The sequence below is a fragment of the Morone saxatilis genome, unplaced genomic scaffold (assembly GCF_004916995.1).
Source record: "Morone saxatilis isolate NCDOM2014 unplaced genomic scaffold, NCSU_SB_2.0 Contig2, whole genome shotgun sequence".
Classification (NCBI taxonomy): Eukaryota; Metazoa; Chordata; class Actinopteri; family Moronidae; genus Morone; species Morone saxatilis.
The window spans coordinates 15,265,497-15,283,624 of NW_023339762.1; the positions used below are offsets into that span (position 1 = coordinate 15,265,497).

General features: G+C 38.1%; 1 protein-coding gene across 2 annotated transcripts in view; it reads left to right on the forward strand.

Annotated features, from left to right (window-relative positions):
- The first annotated feature begins 10,176 nt into the window (after positions 1-10,176).
- Positions 10,177-18,128, forward strand: part of stra6 (signaling receptor and transporter of retinol STRA6) — a 17,223-nt gene continuing 9,271 nt past the window's right edge. Inside the window, exons 1-6 of one of the 2 annotated variants that reach the window (XM_035664390.1) lie at positions 10,177-10,324; positions 13,378-13,779; positions 15,067-15,133; positions 16,056-16,138; positions 16,980-17,113; positions 17,664-17,830. In XM_035664390.1, the coding sequence (XP_035520283.1) occupies positions 13,709-13,779; positions 15,067-15,133; positions 16,056-16,138; positions 16,980-17,113; positions 17,664-17,830 (522 nt within the window). In that variant the 5' untranslated portion in view covers positions 10,177-10,324; positions 13,378-13,708. Of the gene's footprint in view, positions 10,325-10,398; positions 10,504-13,377; positions 13,780-15,066; positions 15,134-16,055; positions 16,139-16,979; positions 17,114-17,663; positions 17,831-18,128 lie in introns of those variants that run through there. The other variant, XM_035664392.1, reaches the window with a different exon arrangement.

Genomic DNA, 18,128 nt, shown 5'->3' on the forward strand with positions numbered 1-18,128 from the left:
AGGTTTAAACGGTTATGATGAAAACTGACCCATCACAAGAGCCCATCAGTTTTTAAAGTTATCAAAATATTCAGGCAAAACCTCATGATCAGGTTTGAATGATTCAGCAAGACAGCGTGATAACATCACACCGCATGTGGAGACTATTCAAAGTAGAGAATGATTACAATGGAATCATTATTTTTCAACATTTGTATGATTTACAAACAGCAACTAGCCTTTTAACTTGAAATTATGTTGAAGGATAAATCTGGTAATATTCTATAGTTTTCTTAGTGTTAGCAAAGACAAAAACAACAATTAATTGATCCTAATGTGTAGGAAAACGCTGACATAGCTAACCAGAGACCTAAAGACACATCAATGAGCTACATTGTTCCTTCTTTAATATGAAGTTAGGCATCATAGTTTATTTTAAGTTGATTGCACACACACTGTCCTCCTGCTGTAAATACTTACTAATAACTACTAACTAACTAATGACTATTTGTCATTACACCTGCCCAGGGACTGCAGTTGAAAATTGTAACCTTTTACAAGCTCATTTGTCTTCAGTCGGGACAAACAGGGCCACAAACTGGGTAGGAAGAACTAACACACTGATTTCAATCTTTTCATGGTATTTGTTGACATTAAGAAAAACACGTATTTCTCAGTATTTTATCTGCAGAACTCACTGATAATCATAGAAATCTATATTTCCTGCAATGGACTGACCTTGCCAAAGTGAAAATTTTGACACACAAACAAACCAATCAATACATACGAACATACAGAATTTGATAGAAATTTGACTTATTACACAGGTTCAGATTGTCGAGTTAAAAATGGTTATGATGAAAACCAATCTCCATCAGCTTTTAGACTTATCAAAATATTGAGGCGAAACTTCATGTTCAAGTTTGAATGATTTAGCAACACTATGTGATAATATCATACCGCATGTGGAAATAGTTGTATGTAACGTGTCGTATTTCTCAGTAATTTATCTGCAAAACTGATAATCTGCATTAGGCTCATCCTGCAGTGGATTGACCTTTGCAATGCAATGCAATGCAAATTGTGACACACAAACAAGCCAATCAATACAATGAAAGAAATTACTCAATTTAGACTTTTTCCATGACAACCATTTTGACGTATCTCACAGTAACAAAAATACATGTGTTACTAATGCATACAGCATATAGTATTCAGTCATCTAAAGTAGGGTCCAATTCATACAATGAAAATGTATTTATTCATATACTACTTTCTGCCTGTCAGTACAGTATGTAGCTGTTATTAGATGGCGGGATGTGAAAAGATACTCTTACCCTTGCCTCAGACTCTGAACATGATAAATCTGACCATGTTTTCATATTAGTTTGGGGATTCAACAAAAAAAGCTCTGTGCTGCTGCTGATGGACAACAACACACCACTGGCTTAGTCTCACGGGAATCCAGACTGGTCAATAATTCAGAGCAGGGCGAGAAATTTTATAAGGGAGGCAGAAAGATAGTGGACAGTGAAAAAAAAAGCAGGGAGGAAGAGCAAAGAGTAGATATGGGGGAGTGTGGAGGCTAACTCCTGTTTGCCTGTTTCTGACCCAGAGCAATAACATGTCAGCAGAGGATTTCAGGGATCCTAGCTGTCAATCAACAAGACACTCAGGGAACAGTCAATATGAAGTGCAGAACAAGAACTGTTTTTCTTCAGTGTCTAGCGTTTTATCGCAGAAATACATGTTACTGGAGATAATATATGCCAGGGAATCTGTTTGCTATAGGTACACGAGACAACAGACGATGGAGCATTGATCGGCGTCAGCACCGCAAATGCAAATCACTGCAGAGAACATTTGCATGAGTCGGTGTTAGGAGCTTAATAAAAGTATGAGTGATGATGTGAGATATTAAACTGGCCAGTAGCATTGGTACAACTGACAACTAGCCTGACAAATGATAGAGATAATGATCTACAAAAACAAATTCAACATGACGCCTTATGTGGGGGAAAAAAACTCAGGTAACTGAAATATTGTACATGAAAAAGGTAAATCCTTGGACTTATGAAGAGAAACGTTACGGATAAAAACATGTTTAATTACAATTATTACAGGCAGTATAATAATATTTATTGAACCACAGGTGAAAACAAGGAACCTGGTCAATAAATCACTGTACTGTTCAAGCTCACATGTAATGAGAAATACATTTCATGACACGGTCCAATAATTTACAAAATCACAGGCTGATACCACAGAATAGATGTTGTATCAATGTTAGAACAAAACTCTATGGCAGACAAGGCTTTTCTACTTTAAAGCAAACAGCCAAAAGCATGTAACATCTATATGCTGCTGCCTGCTAAATAAAAGGATGAGTCTTATAGTGCTGCACAGCTCTGTTCTCCAGAGGCAGAAAATTCCCAGCAGGTATGAGGCGGGTCTTTTGTCAGGACCAGGGAACACTTTGAAAAATAGTAACACTCTGAAGAGTTTCTTTATCTGTGTGCATATCAAATGCTGCTATTTCTCTATCTTTTAAATACACAAAGTAATTCTGAAAAATGGTAATTTACTTTAGAAAGTAAAACAAATTAAAAAGACAATCTTTTAAAAGAGATTTCACATAAATTGTCACTTTACTGCACCTGTACACCACACATTATTCTCCTTAGGCACAATAACTGTATCCACTATAATAATTAGCTACAATAACAACACTTCGGAACTGACTGCACCATTGGGGTCTGTTAAGCAAACTGGCCCTGAAGTGCCACTATCCTTCCCCCATATGCGCGCCACCTCCTGTCTACTCACTGGGGCACGTACATGCAAATGACAATCTGTTGCCATACTAATTAAGGTCTAGGTCACATGAAATAGAGCTGTGCGACTCCTTCAGCTCAAAGAGGCGTTTATATGATCCAATCACACTGTGAGCAGCCTATTGAGGAAGGTAAGGGCTGTGATGTTATGAAAAGTGTGTCAGAAGTCACCTTTGAAGCCTCATTTCAGAAAAAGAAGTACAAAATAAGAAGCGACATGATGTATTCTGCCCTGCCCATACCATGCCTACAGGGGTTTCCTTACTGGCCTCTCGTCAAACCTCTCCGGGAAACATGACTCAGTTCTCCGCTGTAGTCATCTGGGGAATCGATGCCATGATGTCACTGTGACAGGATACTGTGGATATCAAAACCAATACTGATAATACATCAGGGAAACCCTAATCACAAATGCAGTAACATAATACCGGGCAGATGTTCCCAAATAGTGTATAGAAACACTTTTGCTAAATGACTGCAATATTTCTTTAGTGAAAAAATAACATCACATATTGTCTACAACACCAAATTTCAGAGCAGGTTTTCTTGAGGAACCAGCTCACAGTACATACACAGTAACAGGAGGTGACACAAATGTTGCTTTGACAATCAATTGCTGTCTTTAGGAATCACCACTCTCTTTTATCATCTGATGCCGACTCTGAAACACACACATCAGCTCAGATTATCTAAAAGTTTCATCTCATTACAGATCTGTTTCAAGTCTAACACTTAAAATAAGGTGCTACAACAAGTTTAAGAATTACACAACATGTATATATAAATTACGCAATGACGTTTTTTTATAAATCACACAAGCTTTTTCTTGTGTCAGACTATGTTTACCAAAACCTTATTTATGGCTGCTAGCATTCCTCCTGTAGTGTGGGATGAATGCATGCGTCTTTGTTCAGGCAGTGACATGTGGAGAGCAGCCGTTTGCTAATGGAGTTTGGCGTGAGTGATCTTTTCAGGAGACCTACGTGGTGTCACGGCACTGCGGTCTCAATGGGATTTACCGTCAGCTTCAGAGAACACACAGATTCCCGGTCGTCAGGCCATTTGTGCTGAACTGACTTTTACAAATCATCATGCTCCCCCCCTCCCCCGTCTTTAAAGCAATCACTGCAATCCATTAATGGTGACAGGAGTGATTGGATAGGTTTTAGAAATTCCAAAGGAAATCCAACTCTTCACTGTGCAAATCACTAATCTGCACCTTTATGTATTATACAGCTATTTACAACTTCTGTAAGGAGGTTATAAACATACCATGATCTGTTGTTACATCAAACTGTGATAAAGGCATTAACATCAATCAAAGTGTAAAATTGTCTTATCTCTTCTCTGTCATAATTTGTCTGACTTCAGAAGTAGCCGACTGTTTATCTCAGACAAGAACAGCTTCAGTCACACACTTCCAAATAGGAAGACAACATTTTATGACTGTAGGTCAAAATCCTTTCACTGAAAGGAGACCAGGTTGAAACAAATACCTTTGTTGATAAGAAATCATCTTTCCTATACTGCAACAAGTCATAATTTGTCTGACTTGTTTAGAAGTAACCGACTGTTTATCTTAGACAACAATAGCTTCAGTCACATACTTCAAAATAGGAAAGTTTCATGGCTGCAGGTCAAAATCTATCTGCTGAAAGGAGACCAGGTTGAAACTAATACCTTTGTTGATCTTTCCTATACTGCAATAATTTGTGTTATTAAAGGAAAACAGATCTGATTTCTTTTGTGCTGAGTGTAAGATAATGTGATCGTTAATATCGATCCAGTTCAGCTACAACCCGGTAGTCTCAAACTCCAGAATTGCTGTTCTCTCCCTGACTTAGTAAAACAAAAGCTCTAATGTTGAGCTTACACAAATAACACAACATTTGTCAACTGACTAGGGAATGCTATTGTACTTGTATTGAACATTTATTTTGTCAAAATACATATATATTGTATGTAGAGAGAAAAAGTCCATTAAGTCTCTTTATAGTATAATCAGGTGTAGTCCAACATCAACACAAAGTTAATTCAAAATTTCTCTGACACTGTTGAACAAAAATAAAAGATTATAAGCTTCATAAAGGTAGGATATATTGCAAAATAGTGTATATTATTACATTACATTATACACAGGTTACCATGCCAATGCAAATTAATGCTAGCCATTATAATTCTATTTAAAAAAAAGATCACTTCAGAAAGGAGAAACACAAAAAAAACGTAAAAAACCCCCCCAAAAAACTATGTAAATCAGCCAGAGTTCACCTGTGTGGCCAGTAAGTGGGTGTTATACCATCACCATTATAAAGCCTCCTGATGTAGCCTTAGAGAGAAATGTTCTCTCTGCCTTTTGTGCATAGCAGGATATTGCCGACAGCTGCTGATAACCGAGACAAGCTCTTGATTCAGCCTCATTCCAGCAGAGACGTGTGAAAGTCAAGCATCTCTGAACACACAGTGAGACGTGTCTGCAGCTTCAGACGATGAATACATTATTCATCAGAAAAAAATCTAACGCTTGCAGACCGGGAGGCATCCTCTTTTATGAAAACTGGTCAAACTCAGGCCCTGTGGCACAAATGATTCTCTGCTGAAAGGCATGCGAAATAACCAGACACGAACTCCATGTAAGAGTCACTGTAGGTTTGAATCTAGAAATGGAAAATACACAGAAACTCAATACTTTGCATTTTTAATGCATTTTTAATCCAATATTATATTAAGTGTTTCTGCTTTTTTAACACAGCGGTGATCAGAGCAACCAGGATGCTGAAATAAAGGTTGGATGAACCTGAATATGCTGCACATATGAAGCCAGACACAGGCCCACAAACAAAAAACACACTACACATTAACACTACACACACAGATACAATACAAAAATCTTGTGTGCTCAGAGAATATAAACCTAAAGCACTAATCAGTATTTCTCTGCCCTCAATTAGCTCTTTCGGGACATTTCGGCAAATCTCTCGTTTTGATAGCAATTATGTTAGGCATGCTGGGCTGAAATTTCATTTCATAATTAAAAACTCTGAGCTGTGAGAAATGCAAATCCCCCATCAGACTGAGACAGGAAAAGTTGCCTTAACAGGGAAATCCAGTCCTTTTTCTAGGGTAAATCTTTTTGGTAAAAAAAAATCATGGCATTTCATTATATGTATGAATATTCTGTGTTTCTCTGATTTAGAGGCCCAGTGTGTACAATTTAGGAGGATCTATTGGCAGAAATGGAATACAATATTCATAGGCATGTTTTCATTAGTAAATATTCACCTATTTTTATGACCTTAAAATGAGCCATTATCTACACAGGGAGGGACCTCTTTCATGGAGGCTGCTGTGTTGAACATGTTCCTGCAGTAGCTCAGAATGGACAAACCAAACACTGGCTTTAGGTCGGGCCTTTTGTGTTTTTCGAGTATTATTTCTCCTACACTACTTGGAAGGCTGAGCTGTATTCAAATGGTTGCAGTCTGCAACTTTACCTAGATGTTACAGATTCCTACACACTTGTCCTTTAAAGGCCAGATTTAAAAAATATGCTTAGTTAATTGGCTTTTTCCCAACACCTCAGTATTGAAATATCATTTTAAAGAGAAAAGCACAAAATAAAAAATCTGATCTTGTGAGTTCCAATGCCTCGCAAGGTTACCTGATTCCAGGAGAAAAGACTAAAGGTCATGAAAACACATCAATATGATTGTACTTACTACCCTCCAGTTCTGTAACATAAAATTGCAACATCCGAAAAACAAACCAATAATCCACCAGACGCATGACCCATATCAGCAAAGCCTTTAAATGTATGCTCACACAGACCACCCAAACAACACACACACACACAGACACACAGGATGACATATAGAGGCCATGGCAAGGACATCATCTATCACGTACAACATCCCAACTAAAACAGACATCAACACACACACACAGAAACACACACACACACACACACACACACAGAAAGACATATTTCAAAGAGCAATAAATACTTGACATCAATAACCCAGAGGATCCTTCCTCTGTTTGCTTTACAAACTTTGAGTTTCATCTTCTTTATCTCACTGGATCAGCTCAATACAACACACATAACAGTAATATACGCTAAGCTAACAGTACACCTGCATAATCCAATGCAGTCTAATACAACCTGCAATAAATCCTACCTTTGTCAAGCTTAAAATGTTAAATCATTGATAATTTCCTTGTATATTATATTATAAGGTAATTTAGGTTTGTAAAGCTGTATCTAATAAACTGGTAAGCCAGTTTAATTGGATATACACATAGCTATGATGTCTAGAAAGAATTTGTCATTTAAGATAAACAGATCATGAAAATCAAATCAAGCTCTTCAGTGTGTGCGATGTGTTTGCCAAGGTGTTCTCCAAACGGTTATATAAAGAGGATTATTACACAGCATCTCAGACGCGCGACCCTGCCACCCCACCATAAATTCAAGGCGCTTGTCAGGCAATCGCAGCAGGAACGTGACAGCCTGAGCGCTGCACATTGGCGTGTCTGAGGCAAAGTGATCATAAGGACTTTAATAACTATCAGGAAGATTTGTACTTGTCAAAGGCTCCTTAGATATAACATCCCATTCTGAGCGCTCATAAGCAGGGAAATAAATCTTTCACTCCCAGCCCACAAAAATATCAGCGATATATCAAAACATAAATGACCTGCAGGACTGAAATTGATTTTTTTTTCCTAGTAGCTGTTTAGGTTCAATCAGCTCAATCAACTAGATGTCAAAATGCAATATGGAAGCTCATCTATGACAAAAGTAGATTATTAAAATCCATTATAGCACCAGAAAGTGTTCTGGACACTAATCATCTCTAACTATTTATGTCAAACTGATTATACATATACATATATATACACATATCCCTACACTATTTATTTTTCCCAGGGTAACATACACAGACTGCTGAGGTTGCAGACCTGGACCCATGGACCCACAAAAGGTGCGTCTCCTAGCAATGCCGGCCCTGACAGTAGACCGCTGTTATGGAAACGCCTACCCAAAGGCTTGAACCTACAAATATGTCCCAAAACATTTTTTATCTTCTTTTGAAAACTTTCAAATTTAAAAAAAAAACACAGATAAAAGTGAGGAGAATTCAAATGTCCATTCAACTTTAAAACAAACGCACAATTGCCACCTGAACCAGCTTATAGTAGCTGGTATAGCTAGGGCTGCATGCCAAAGTCTAAATTAAAAATGAAACATTATAATGTAAATCCAAGCTGTTTTAAACCAAGCCTTTTATGAGGCATCTGGGTATAGAGTGGGAGTGGTTGTGTTGGAATATGCTTACACAGACTGAATTTTTCAGAAATTTACAATTGGCCAACCCAATTCAAATTCATTACAGCTGTCAACAGAGATAAGCAGTGCTTTCATGTCCTCTCAAATGTACATGTTCTCCCACCTCGAACACACACAAATCCAATTATGTTCTAATTGAGTGTTACAAGGCTCATTGATTATGACAGAGGCAGTGCAGCAGACTGAGCCGGAGAAAAATATCCCTAGTAATTAGCCCCCCTGAACCCAGGAGGCCTTCGGGTGGCATGATTTAACATTGAGGCAATATTTCTCAGTATTACTCAATATGAATTGACTTTGCCAACGATGAAATGTTTATGGAGCACAAAATAAAGAATAACCAAGTTTGCCTTTCAATGCAGATACAATGTGATTAGTTTAATTCATCTGAGGAATCTTCAATCAAAAGCAGACTGGGTTGAAAAACTGCCACAATCGTGTTAACTCCAATTTAATGACAAATAAAAGTTTAATTCAAATAATGACTATTACAGAATCTAATTCATTCTCTGTATACAAACAGCTGTGATAGCAGATTGCTAACTCAGTTACATATTATTCAGAAGAAAAACTGCAGTCAGCTAGTTAATAATTGTGATGATAGGCTTTTATCATGAGTTCATTTCCTCGTGAGTTATTTGAAGTCAGCATTCAGTGACATTCTTCATCTGACAAAACTGACTGAATTACTGGGAAACATCACTCAGAGCAGGATGTACTCACTTGCTTTTATGGAAAGGTCAGGACACGGTCATCTTTTCCTGGTGTGTGGACTCTTTAGGATGCATAAAAAGCTTGCACTTGAGATTTCCACTTCAATGTCAGAAGCAGGAAGCTAGACAACAGAAGAATAACAAAAAGTTCTTTAATTCAAACCGATGTCAATGTATTCACCAGCTGTATGAGGTAAAATCCTAAAACAGAATTTATGTTGTTCCTCTGAACATGAACAGGTCTCTATAAAAGGCCAGAATCTAATTTCCGAGGCCAATAAAGACAATCTTTGTCTCTGCAATACTGTGGATAATGAGTCAGTGGTGGTGCAGGGAATGAAAGTGGAGAGTCCTGTGGCTAAAATGCATTTGTGAAGGGCATCTTTGTGCACACAATCCTGATATAATGATGACCACAAGAAGGTAATGTCAGTAGTCACATCTTATATCATAAATGCTTCAGTTATTCAAAAATGTTCTGTTCCTTGGTTTGGAAAACTCCAGAGAAATTAGATATATACATGTCTCTTCTAACTTAGAAGTGACTATGGGCCCTAATATGACTGTGTTGATAGAAATCTTCTCCCTGACCAACAAAGACAAACTGATATAAGTATGGCAAACAATCCCTCACCAGCTTTGAGATCAGCTTCTTGATTTGAGCCTCTCACAAGCAGAGCCCTGTCGGTGAAACATTAAAGGGTTCTTGTTCTTACAGAAACAAGAGAAACGCAAGAAAACATGATTAAATTCATCTTAAAATAACAAATGTGCCACTTAACTCTACTGTACACTGCTGACTTTAGGTGGAGTTGACCTGTGCAGTGGTATTCACTGCATTGCACAAGTGTCCATTTTGCAGTGACTACCACAGACATGAATAAGTATTCACTTCCACCTTTATGCTGCAATATAAGATTTATGTGTCACTGCTTGTGACTGTTACATTGATGAAACTATGACAGGAACAATTCTGAGATGTCAAAAGAGCAAAAAACCCAGCAAGGTCATTGAGTACTCTCTATATACGTAACATTAAGACACAGCTAAAACAGAAGCACAAACTTTGGAATAAAAGACTAAAATATTAATTTAATCCCCAAAAGGGCAACCCCAAATGACAAGGGTTTTATATTGTTTGCTTGTAATTTAATGAATATACTGCAAAATTTCATCATTCTCTTGAACTTGACCTCATCAGTGACCACTATATGTTTCGCAACTGCAACTTGCATGCAGCAGCACTTTTACAATGTTCTCACCACAACAAGATAGAGAGAGTTCAAAGTTCCAACCAGACAATGCATGTGAGGTGTCCAGGAAAAAGAAAAGTTGCTCTTGAGATTGTGGTTTTGTTTCTGTAATTACTGAACTTCTGAAAGGTGGGTGTGTGGTGGACATCTGAAGCTCTCAAAACCAAGAGGCAGACAGCAGAAGATGAACACAAGGTAGGATCCTAACTTCAAAACTATAGGTGGCTAAATGGCAGCAGTAAGCCATTGTTTGGGAGAATCAAATATGGCCAGGTAATGCAAAAGATGCAGTTTAGTTACTGAGCTGTAGGTGCCAGCAGTTTGACGTTGACCTCCACTTCTACCTGGCGCTGCAGCACACCTGCAGGCGGTCGGTAAGTATGGCTTGCATCTCCAAGCTTCCAAAACTGATAGCTACTGTAGCTATTGTTGCGAAAAGTCATTGATAAATATTTATCTTGAGAAGCGCACATGATTCGAATAATATAGGCTACATGCGTAAAAACCAAATAATTAAATTCCCGATTTAAGTGGCAGATGGTGCAGTAGACTAGACGTGGACCGAGGGGGGACAGGTGACTAAGTTACCTGTTGCGGCGCTCAGGCTTAAAGTCTCTTTGTTGTCAGACGATCAAGCTCAACTTCAAAGGCATCAAATTTGTCCATGATATCTGTATGAAACCGAATACAGAGGACCTGGCTGCAGCTGCGCCTCCACTGAAACAAACGAGACTATCATGCGGAGCTGTGGGAAGTACAGTGGTTTGCAGTGTTGTTTAAAATAGTGGGAAATAAAATAAAGTGTTTAAACCCGATCTTCCGGATGAATGCCTACCTATTTACCAGGTGAAATTAATTAATTCAATATTGTTGAATTAAGTATCTGTTTAATGGTTACAGCTTGGGAACATTTGGGTTCAGAGTTCCTGAGTGGTGATATTGTGGATATAGAGATACATAAAGTCAATCTGAAAAGATCTGAAAAGCATCTTCTTTAAATGAAATGTTTTAGCAGCCCTAATTGAAACAAGGGTTGAGCCAAGAACTTAAGGTCGTCAGTTTTAGTTTTTTTATTGTCTTATCAAGGATTATATTAACCTCTTTTTTTTTTTTGGTAAATCAGTAATTCAATTGTTTGTTTTTAGAAGGCTCCCATTTCCTACAAAAGGGCTTTTGAGCTGACTTCCTAAACCTGAAACTGTCTGGCCCAATCAAACTGCCTCTCTGTGATGTAATTATAACTGTTCAAAGCATTCTTTGTTCAGTGACCCCTCTATTTCCTGGGCTGCTTTTTCTTCAGGAGCACATTTGATTTGGTGGCTTACTATGCTTGAGAAAGCATGTTTTCTCAGGAGTGTTAGGAGGGAAAGTTTGTTGCTTTTTAAAGAAGTGTGACTGTAATCCTGGCATAATGAGTCTATCCTGACATGGAAGCAGTGTTGCAAAACTGACTGGGTCTCCCTCTGCTGCAGTTGAATGCAGACATGTGGCACAAGATAAGCTTTTCTGCATAGTGGTGCATGTAAACATAGCGATGTCAGTGCATTTGCTGCTGCCTTATTAAACCTGTTGCAGAGAGAAAATAACTGGAGCTGGGGTGGCATGACCCTTGACCTTAGCCTGTCTTTGTAGCACTCACATGCTTGTGCTTACGTTGAAGGTTCTTTGGGATCATTTTCCTCTCTTCATAGTGTTGTCTTTAATTCTCTTTCTGTAGGAAGAAAATACTGCCACCCACATACGCTTTTCTTAAGAAATAAATCATATTTCTGAGCTCTTTTAACTTTTTTTTTTAGTAAAATGAGACAACAGTAGAGGAGAAGCAGGGTATAAAAAGAGAAAAAGATTAGAGTGAAAATTGTGATTTAGTAGAAAGTAACCCAAACGTCTGGTGTGATGGGCAAGTAGTCTGTTACATATTAAGTAGGACTTAATATGTAACAGATATTTGTGATGACTCAGGAGTCAAGATCCAACCTGTCATGTGAGTTTAAGACATGTAAACAAAGTCATATTATATGATTTTTCAATCAATCTGTGAATGTTTTTTAATGAAAAGATCAATTGGTCTATAAAATGGCAGCGAATGGTAAAAATGTGCATATATATATATATATCACTGAACTGGAATCATAGAAAGTTTGGCATTTATGCTTACTAATAAAATAATGATGAATTATCAAAATTGTCCGTGAGTGATCTTCTGTTGCTCAACTGATCATTTAATCAGCTAATCATTTTGGCCAACATTGGTCAACAGGAAAATAGGAGGCTGGCTTTGATTAAAACAACTGTGATAACTTAAAGAAAATGTGGATTGACAAATGTAGCTTATTGTCTTAGGCAAATTTCTGATACGCTCAGGTCTACTCTCCTTTGTAAGTCCAAACAATGGAGAGCTGTCCACGTTTATTGTTGGATATTATTTGTGCTGCATGAGCTGACAAAAGACACCATTGGTATGAAAAAAAAAAAACTAAAAGATAAAGTTACTTTCCTCTGAGCAGTGTGACTGCACCTATTGTTAAATCCATTTCATTCACATATCATATTCGCATCATGTTGAAATCATACTTGTATGATCATTATCAGTAGTTTACTGGAAGACTTTCGTTACTATTTGGAAATTACCTGTTTTCCCATTAATCATATATTTCTAAGAATTTCTTTTGAACAACATATTAAAATACATTGATACCAAGTAGGGATTTGTGTTAGAAAATAGAAAATGGATTATTATTATATATTATGAAAATAAATAGATATGCCCTTGGACATCTTTATCTTAATTTATCTGCGGAAGTACTGGGTTGAATGAACCCTTCCTTGATCCTTATCAAGCTGAAGCCGCAGAGTTATGTAGTTGAGGGGAGTGGAGGTGTAATCTGACTGTCCTGAAAACGTGCAGTTTCTTCCATCCTGCTCTATTTGGTTCCATGTTGTTGTACTGGTGATTTACCTGGATTTAGCTCTGGTAACCATGACTGAAGGGAACAACCTGAGAATTTCCCTGTTATCTATGTGGAACTCCGCTCTGATAGGAAAGGCTCGTCGCTCCCAGCTACCCACACAGTCCCAGCTGGAGTTTTATAACTCTGCACACCTGACTACCAGCAACAGGTCCAATAACACAACCCCAAAAGTAGATGTAATCCCAGTAAGCCGCAGGTGGCCTTCCAGATTGGCTGCCCAGATCTCCACATTTTTCCCTCCTTTCTCACACTGCCCCCCTCTCACTCTCTTCCCAGGCTCCCAGTGTGGTGGTAACCCTCAGCTGAAATAGGGCCTTTGCAGGGTGGAGGCAGCACGCTGCAGCCAGGACCTGTCACATTACTCTGAGCTCTACAGTGGGACGAGGGCACCTGAATACAGGCTGTGAGGGGAGGGTAAGAGTGTGAGTGAGACTAGACCAAACACGGGTAAAGAAGGACACCTCTGCAGCAGCAACAGAGTCCAACTTGGGACTTAGGAGACACTTTTCCTCAAGGGGTTCGCAGCTGTGTGTTGCTAGAATTTCTGGTTAAAAGTGCTTTAGCTCCTTTGTAAGACTTTGGATCTGTTTGAAAAAGAGACAGCACAATGGATAAGGATGCTCTACTGGACTACGAGTACCCGGACCTGGATCCTTTGCCAAACAAAATTGAAGCAGAGTAAGTACATTCTTATCATCTATCTGAGGACTTGAGTTCTTTTAGTCTTAAATGTTATCCGCTTGATTTAATTGTGTAGCCTTTTTTTATTTCTGCCCGTTGTTTAGTGCATTAGTAGTTCTTCAAACTCTCGACAATTTTGCGAGTGAGATACCGCTCTCATTGAGATATTAGGTGACTCTTGGCACATTTCTGCAGTGCCAGTGTCAGTATGTGGTCTTGTTTCTGTTCAGTTCACTTTTCATATTACAGTAGAGGCATCTCATTTTCATGCCTTGGGGATGCAGGTCTTGTGGAAAGCTGTTTGGTTTTGCTCATAGAACTTATTAGAAAAAGACAAAATTAAAGTGTATTCAACCTAAAATAACTAATTGTTTTGAATGTTTTATTGTACTTTTTAGTACATAGGCACATGCAAATAGGACCATGCAAAAATGGACATAAGCATCATTCTTTGTCCCTGGCCCGTCCCACAATGCAACTGGGCATGTGCAGTATTTCCAGTTAGTTATTTTTGGGATGTTTTCTTGCATATATAAATAGTTTTTTCCATGTAAGAATGTCTCCATGTATACATTGATTAATAGAAAATAATATTTATAGATAATAATGTTAAACAATATGACAGAAATACAATGGATCAAGTGTCATTCATCATCAGCCACCTTGTTTAGCTAATACATGATCTGACTGTCTCACTATAAGTTTTAGCAAGCGGATTTGTGACCACTAAAATGTCCTGCTGCGTCTCCTTGTCAACCAGCTGTGACTCTGGAAATGTGAATTTCCACAATGCCTTAAATTTACAAATGGTCTGCTCTCTCTGAGTGCCAAGTTACAAATTCACACATTGTTTAGACAGGTAAGGGACTGTTGTGAAAAATGTCGAAACATCCATTGTGGAAGCTGCCATCTCTATGATCACAGATCATAAAGTATAGTGTAGTATTTTCCTAAATAAGTCTCTCAACCCAGAATACTTCATGTATGAGGCCTTCTCTGAATATCAGTTGTAATTACTAACCCATGACCAGGTAGTCCTGTTCTTACAGTGTACAGGAACATGTACATAGGCATTTGTTGTTGTTCCTGTGTCACGCTGATACCAATCCGTTTAAATGCAAATCTCTGCTGCAGGATTTCAGCTGCAAGTTTCCAACCACAAATGGTCCTGACAGTGACGTGTGAAAGGTTTAGTGAAGTGTCGGTCTGTTCAGTGACTCAAATCCTTGAGTTTAAGTTTGATTGTTTTGATCATGTGTGAATGTTTTGTTCCTTTTTTTTAAGAATAATCCCTCCATGTGACCCAACTGCTGATGACAGGCTCTACCACATATGCATCACTGCAATATCTGTAAGTCCGCTTTACTGTTGACACAACGTTACACTGTCCTGTCATTCACTGGCTGTATGATATTGCACCTTGTTGTAAGACCTAAAACATGTTTTTTGATGTGTCGTATGCAAAATTTGGCTGTCAATGTCAGCCCTGTCTCATGTTTCCAGTCTGTTCAGTTCTATTTTAGTTTTTTTTTTTTAGTTTGCAGGATATTTCGAAAACTTGTGAACAGGTTTTAATGAATTTTGGTGAAACGTTGGGCTTCGGTCCAAGAAATAAATTATATGGTTTTGATGCAAATGCAATAATATAATAATGATGGTGTCCCACATCATTATGTCTTTGTGGAGATCCTGATCTAAAACTGATGGCTTAATACATGTAATTTAGACAATGGTGCATCCTTGTTGGAGTAATTTCCTCCAAGTTAGTTTTTCCAGTTACGTCACACAAATCAAGTAATACAAAATTAATATATAATAGAGGGCAGAAGATTGGTAACCATATTGGTAAATCCTGACAGTCAACCAAACTAAATCCCAAAAGATCCAGTAATGTTGAAATGATTGCACACAATGTTTGTGTTCCTGTCTTCTGTCATGTTTACTTTATGATGTTTCTTGGTATTCATCTTCTTGTGTTTTTAAAGATGGCACAGACTGACCTAATTTAGAGCAAGGCAGTCTTCCCAGCTTTGTGTTTCCTAAATGTGTCACAGGTCAGGCTGGTCACTGAACTCTCTTTGGTCAGTGATCCTGACTGATGACAATTCATTCAGACCGCATCCATGGGGAGCACTAATGAGACACTGGGGTTTGGCCTTTTGTAGCATCAACTCATTTTTTGTCTGAAGAAAGAGTGCGGCCTGAACCCTGGGGAATCCACAGCTGCATACAACTCTGCAGATATGGCTAACTGATGTATCTTCTCCTCCTAGCTTGTTGTCATGCTGATCCTAGCAATCTTAGCCAGGCGCAGCAAAGTGGGCGACAGACAGAAAGGCCTCCCAGGTTTACTCAGGTGAGGCTGTATTTGATCTCTTTGTTTTCTTGAATGGCATAAACACTGGTTAAATGTGAAATCAAATACCTGCCGCCTTTCATGGGCCATACTAGTAGTTTTGCATGGTATAGCCCACTGAATTGCGTATAATTCACATCACTATTGACCATTTTTCAAAGCATATGGCAGATTTATAGATTGATTTCCTATTAACCTGGCAGTTATTCATTTCAGTATGGTATGTTCTATATGCAAACACTTTGGTTGAGCCATTGCATTTACATGTTCAGTTATGAGAACATAAAAAATATAAAAAACACAGTGGTAGAGTGTGATTCTAAAACCTTTTTGCAAATTCTTAAGTCAAAGATGTCTTTTGTTTCCAGAAATCACTCCAGCAGTGAAAGTTTTTTTTAAAAACAGTGCCTACTTGATCATAATACCACATAAGTTATCTGCACTAACTTTAATCTTTTGACTGATTGATGTACCCTTGAGAAAGTATCTCCCAAATCTGCTCCAGTGACCAACAGATAAAACTGTGGTCTCACAGGGTAGCCTAGGTGTAAATGTGTGTGTTTTTTGAGTTTTCATGCTCAGTGAACCTTCCCTGGATTAGTAGAGATGTAAAAAACAGATGCCTCTAGTTGATTTTCATACCATACTGACATGAATGGATAGTCTGAAAGCACTGAAAAGTAAGTAAGTCAGTAGTAATTAATTTGTAGTTTATGGGCAAACACTTAAGAAATACTTGTGCAGTGCTTTTGAAGTTTGTCATTTCTGCTCAATAACCATTTCATCCAAATGTGAGACTGGTAACATGTGGGCTCTAAATACCTGCTGCTTGATTTCACAGTCCGGTCAACTTCCTGGACCATACACAGCACAAGGGCCTTGCAGTGGCTGTGTTTGGAGTACTCTTGTGCAAACTATGGGGCCTGATCATATCGCCAAACCCCCTCCCCTTCACAACAGACACAGAGAATAAACGTGAGGAGTTCACCTTGGTTCTTCCTGCACTAGCATCAGCCTATCTGCATTCCTTTTACTATCTTCTATAGTAACTTTTTAATGTTTAGTAGTAAAATTTGTCACTTTTAAACAAGTAAATAGGCATCAAATGGAGAGACGTATCTCCATAAATTTTATTTTTGTTAAATATCTGTGTTATGTAATTGGATTATTTTGTTTCCATGTGTCTCTGACACAGGAGTGTGATTGCAAGCTTTACAAAAAGCTTACAATCACAAAAACTTACATAAGAATTGACTCTTTGGAATTGGTGTGGGAGTCAGTTCCCTGATACTTAACACAATCACCAAACAGTATGTGCAAGGATAAGCAGAGTATAAAATATAGTGGCAATTCAGCAAAGTTAGGTCTTAAATCACTCATAGTTTCTACACATATGTGTAGGTAGGTGTGTTGAGTGTACAAGTTAAGCAGAATTAGTTGTTGTTGGTGGTTCAGTAAGTAAATCAGCATACAGTATATTCCTTTGGATGTTCTGGGTCTTCACACACTTTTGTTGTATTTGCAGAGAGCTGGGTGATTCTGGGAGTCCTCTACTACCCCGCACTATACTACCCTCTCCTGGCATGTGGCACTTTACATAATAAAGTTGGCTATGTACTTGGTAGCCTCTTGTCATGGACGCACTTTGGCGTTCTGGTCTGGCAGAAAATTGACTGTCCCAAAACACCTCTGGTAAGCAAAGATGACTTTCAATACCACTATGAGTTCCAGTGCATCTATAACTGCTTTTATGAGACAGCAATAGATTTGTTAGAAATAAGGTGCTTCATACTGTTTTGATTGTCACTGGATTAATTGTCATTTTCTTTGTGTCATCTGTCTGAGGTTTAAGGATTAAAAACAAAGCTGATTTGTTCTGGTCTAACTCTAACCCTAACCCATTGATTACCAAACAAAGCAGGTCTCTGTGTGTATATGTATGTATATATATATATATATATATATATATATACATTTGTATGTGAGCTAT